The sequence below is a fragment of the Naegleria fowleri genome (genome assembly GCF_008403515.1).
Source record: "Naegleria fowleri strain ATCC 30894 chromosome Unknown tig35, whole genome shotgun sequence".
In the NCBI taxonomy this organism is placed as follows: Eukaryota; Heterolobosea; class Eutetramitea; order Acrasida; family Naegleriidae; genus Naegleria; species Naegleria fowleri.
This window is the reverse complement of record NW_025407967.1, coordinates 134,018-139,018: the sequence shown is the minus strand read 5'-3', so window position 1 is coordinate 139,018 and position 5,001 is coordinate 134,018. Positions and strand designations below refer to the sequence as shown.

Genomic DNA, 5,001 nt, shown 5'->3' with positions numbered 1-5,001 from the left:
TTCAAATCTAACCATCCTTTCCAATATTCTCGACCAAAAACTTCGACCTATTCCTTTGGCTGTGGTCCAATTATTATCATCCTACCATCACAGAGAATCCATCCAGGAGCTTGAGATTTGTGTTGAGCAATTGAAAGCCCTTTCTGAAACAGATATGAATGATGCTCATCTCGCCAAAACATGCCATTTCATTATTTCTTTATGTTGTTGCGAAACATTGGACAAAGATTCATTGATCCATTCCTGCAACAGCTTTTTAAAATCGTCTTTATTTTGCCTTTGTATTGTTTGAGGTGGGGTGGAAGAGGAAAAGCTTCCTTTTTGCTCAAAGATGCATTTGTTGTCATTTCAAATTCCCATTTATTAACTCCATGCGAGAGCGAGAGAATGTTATGTAGCATTGGTGCAAAATTGTTGGACATGTATTCTGATTTGAAATATGAAAACGAATACCATTCATTTTTGGAATTTGTTTGCCGACGAATTTCGACCTGCAACACAGGAAAAAAGAAGTATGCATCTGAACACTATTGCAAACTATTGCTTGATAACGTGAAACTTAATCTTCGTCCGCCAATTTTGGAAACTCATGAATATACTGAAGATCTTAAATGTGTTTTGGATAAACCATTCAAAACCAAGTATTTTGAAGAAGATTTGGTGAAATTTGAAAAGGGAGATCCAAAAAGTATTTACAAGGCATTGCATTCAGTATACAGTGACAAAACCTTTAACTTATTCTTTACCAGAGCTCACAAATTGGCAACCATTGACCGTACAGCCTTAGAAAAGGGATATATGTTGGATTTAAATGAAAGACTTGTCCTTCTTTGCAATTGCATTCACAACTTCCATATCATTCTAACCAAATTCAAGAATTCTGTTTCTTTTAGCAAAGGATCTCGAATTTTCAAAAATTCCATACTCGATATTGATGCTTATGATTACGCAATTTCTAATTATGTAGAGTTGATATTGCATCCCTCAAACCCATCCACAAGCCTGATCACTGATTTCAAAGAGCGATTTTATGAATTGTTTTTGGGTGTTGTCACAAAGAATTACAAAGACATTGAGCATGCTATTAAAAAAACAATGCTGGACGAAGAAAAATTATCCACCTTTGACAACAAGGACAGCATGAAAAAAGCATTGCATGATATATTGGAATTTCTCTCCGAAAAAACAGAGGAAATTGGAAAGGTGCAAACAAGATCTGGAGTATTTCGAGAGTGTAATTAAGAAGCATTTAAAGGGAGACAAGCAGAAGATTGACAAGTCCATTTACAGCTGGTACATGATGTCCAAACGTAACAAAGTGACTGTTGTAGATGATCCATATGACTGTTCAAGTGATGACGAGCAATAAAGAATGATTAGCTATGGACAATGTATTATTTAGCACCAATTCCAACAAAGGTCTCTAATGTCTCCATGAAATTGAATACAAATTCGATAGCAGCATCATTTATCTAAGCATCCTTATCTTCGAGTGGTCTTCGTTTCCACAAAATGACAACTCCTGAGCTGTCACAACTTGCCAACAGAGTCTCATCATAGGACCACGACACGTCCAGCACTGGAGAGGAGTGTCCCATCAAACGATTGATCGCATGAGAGGAACCAAACTTGGTGCTGTAAAACAAAATTTCTGTTGATTCACTTCCTGTAACAAAGCATGAACTGGCCATATAAGGAACAAGTGGACAAAAATGACTTCTTACAGGATGGTTTTTCTGCGAGACGGGGAATCGAATGGATTCTATAAATTGACCTGCCGTCTGGCTATACTGATACAAGTGCACATAGCTGTCCATGGCACTAACTAAAATTCTGGGGCTAGCTTTTGAAGAATTTCCTGTCCACATTTGATAATCAATGGATGAGATGCTCTTTCCGTTGAGGGATACCTTAGTTTTTTGGAGGAGTTTTCCAAAGGCAATTTTTGAAGCATCAAAGTCATAAATCCATAGATATCCCATCACATCACCAATGAAAATTCGATTACCCAGTGTAGAGAACGTTAAACATGTCACATGATTATTCGATCCAAGTGACATGTTAATATTCACAAAACTTCCCATTCCCACAGATAATTTGTTAATTTTCAACTTTTCTACAAGTTTTCCTGTACTCAAATTGTACAATCCGACAATTCCTCCTTCGAATCCAACACAAAAGAAATTTGGATTAAGTGGGAAGAATTTGACGGCTCGACAAGCTCCCTGCTTGTCAATAACTCTAATACATTTTCCGTTAGATGTGTTCCAAATACGTATTGTTGCATCTTTGGAAACTGTTAAAATGTATTCATTACTAAGTGACCAATCAAAATCTAGAATGGCATCTTTGTGTCCTTTCAGACGATGTATAATTTCTGGTGTTTTCCACGCTGTTGCGATTGCTAAAGTGCCATCGTTGGCAGCAAATGCCAATAAATCCCTATTGTCATTGGCAAACTTGATGACAGTGACTTCAATTCCATCATATCCATTTCCAAGTTCAAAGATGTGATGCATGCCAACAAATTCATAAACTTCAGACATTTTAGTTCTTGGAACAGATGGAGAATTGGTTTCATAATCTTCCACATTTTCATCAGATATCGAGTCTTCATGTCCACTCATGATCTGACTTGAATCCAACTGAGAATCCAATTGATACGAGGCACAACTGTCATGTTCTGATAAACGATTGCTTTGACTTCTTCGATGAGAGGCTGATGATGATTTTGGAATATTCGTAGAACCTCCAGACAAAAACAAGAATTGAGGAGGCTTCATTTGGTCTTGTTGTTTCTTGGCATCGAATACCATTAGCATATCTTGTGGGGTGAGTTTCATGGAAGGATTGGACTGAGCGGATGCAAAGGTTTGTCCTTTTTGTTCCAACAAGAACCTTCTCCATTCCAAATAGGTAGAATTTGCCGTTGATTGCCTTTTAAAACTATTCTCATGATAATGTTGATGATGAGAATGATGATGATGATTAGAGGAAGGAGAAGTGGAAGCAGAGGCTTTAGATTTCTTAACGGCTCGTAATTCCTTCCGAAGAGAATGATAACGTTTGGAACGGAAGGATCCCAATGTTGCATCAATTTGATCCCTTTCTTGTTCAAAGGGAGAGGAAGCAGCAATACTCGTGGAATTATCCATCATTTCCAATTTGTATTTGTAATAATAATTTCAATAAAAACGATTGTACGTTATACAATTTGAAAATGTTGCAATGTCCGTTATATAAATTTAATTGAACTGAAACTATAAATAATCGAATTATTGATGACTGTAATGATCTAAAAAGTTCGAGTGTGGAGTGATGATGTGGTAAGCAACGAATTTGTTTTTTTTGAATATTTCTTTAAAAAATTAAATTTATTCATGTTTCGTAAAATCATAAAATCAAAATTATTTCCTCCTTAGTAATCATCCAAACTATTTCCAATCGCATAAACCTTGATATCACTCAATTGATTTTGATTCAAAGCTGTATGCAGTTTTTCCATAAAGAAAAAGTCACCCTCAGAAAATCGATAACTCACATACACAATGTCAGAAACGGAGCCCTGATGATCCTGACTACTATTTCCTCCATAAAAATACAGAGAGTGACTTTTTGGTTCATGGGAAAGGGTAGAGCAGAGTAGGCAACCTGCTTGTTCACCCAACTCGGGACAAATCGACCATTCACATCTGCAAAGATCGAAAACAAAGCAATCACTTCTTGGAATTCGATCATTCTGGGCACAACCTCCATGTGAGAGTAAAAAGCGATCATTCAATAAGCACAAAGTGTGACCATAAATTGGCTCAGGATTTGCACCATAATTCCAGTGCTCAAATTCAACTACTTCCCATGTTTGTGTTTTGAAATGAAATATTCCCAATTCACAAGTCAATTTAGGAACATCAGAATTAATCTCGCCGGCATAGACAATCATGGTGTCATTGGTTTCGTTATAGACGGCAGTTGAAAAAGATCGTGAAGGGAAAATATTTCTTGGCTTAATTACATTTTTCCACTTGCCTGATACACAATCAAAGACAAACAAATCATCACTCTTTTCATCATGGTCACATGAAATAAATATTATTACAAATCGCAGAGGGTTTTAAAAATTAAGAAAAATAGGGAAAATACAAGTCATCAAATGTAGTTCCATGAGACACCATTTGTTGATGCATGAACCAATTTTCATAGTATTTCATTCGTAATAATTTTGGTTCATATGCATGTCCAATAAATTGCAAATAATCAACAGATATTTGTAAAACACAATGATCTACAAAACATGATCAAAAAACCTATTTCCCTACCTTCCAATAACGAGTAAATCCTCCAAAAATTACAAGCGAATGATCCACAGTTCTATAAACACATACATGTCCATACAGTCCTGTTTCTGGTGCTTTACCATTTGTTGGAAATGAAAAAGTGCTCCATTTCTTATCTTTAAGAGAATATCGATACATATCAACAGAACTTTCTGTAGATGATGAATCAGTAATTCCTCCAATGATATACAATGAGTGATTACATGAAACATAATTCAATGAATGATAATGGAGAGATTCTTGAGGTAACTTTCCACTCGAATCCGATTCTCCTCCTTCACTTTTGATCCACTTCTTTTGTTTGGTATCATAACGTTGGAAAGCAACAGACGGATTGTTTCTTCCCCCCCATGAATAGATTAGACTCAGTTCGGGAATAAATTGTGTGGTATGGGCAAATACAGCTCTCGGTTGGCTATCTTGATCGAGACCAATGGGTTCCTCAGCTGCTACATCATCCAGTCCTGATCTCTTCTTTGTGGATTTGCTTTTCTGAAAGATGGGATAATAAATGGGACATTTCAACACATGTCGGTAGTGGAGTTTACGAATGGGAAGATCATCTCCTTCCTCAGAATTGTTGTGGTGGTGGTCATGATCATCATGATCATCAGCGAAGAGATTTCCTAGACACATTTTTTTGAATATTATAGGTAAATTGGAACTT

The 5,001-nt window shown here is 36.4% G+C and overlaps 3 protein-coding genes across 3 annotated transcripts; 1 reads left to right on the top strand and 2 right to left on the bottom strand.

Annotated features, from left to right (window-relative positions):
* Positions 1-387: 387 nt before the first annotated feature.
* FDP41_003715 (uncharacterized protein) lies at positions 388-1,242 on the top strand (the record flags this gene model as incomplete). Its single annotated transcript, XM_044707050.1, has 1 exon — positions 388-1,242. One exon carries the CDS (start codon positions 388-390, stop codon positions 1,240-1,242), a length of 855 nt encoding a protein of 284 aa, XP_044561775.1.
* A 230-nt stretch (positions 1,243-1,472) lies between these two features.
* FDP41_003714 (uncharacterized protein) lies at positions 1,473-3,158 on the bottom strand (the record flags this gene model as incomplete). The annotated part of the gene is made up of 1 exon (XM_044707049.1): positions 1,473-3,158. The coding sequence occupies one exon, from the start codon at positions 3,156-3,158 to the stop codon at positions 1,473-1,475; it is 1,686 nt and encodes a 561-aa protein (XP_044561774.1).
* A 260-nt stretch (positions 3,159-3,418) lies between these two features.
* On the bottom strand, positions 3,419-4,970 carry FDP41_003713 (uncharacterized protein; the record flags this gene model as incomplete). The annotated part of the gene is made up of 2 exons (XM_044707048.1): positions 3,419-4,060; positions 4,317-4,970. 2 exons carry the CDS (start codon positions 4,968-4,970, stop codon positions 3,419-3,421), a joined length of 1,296 nt encoding a protein of 431 aa, XP_044561773.1.
* Positions 4,971-5,001: the final 31 nt, after the last annotated feature.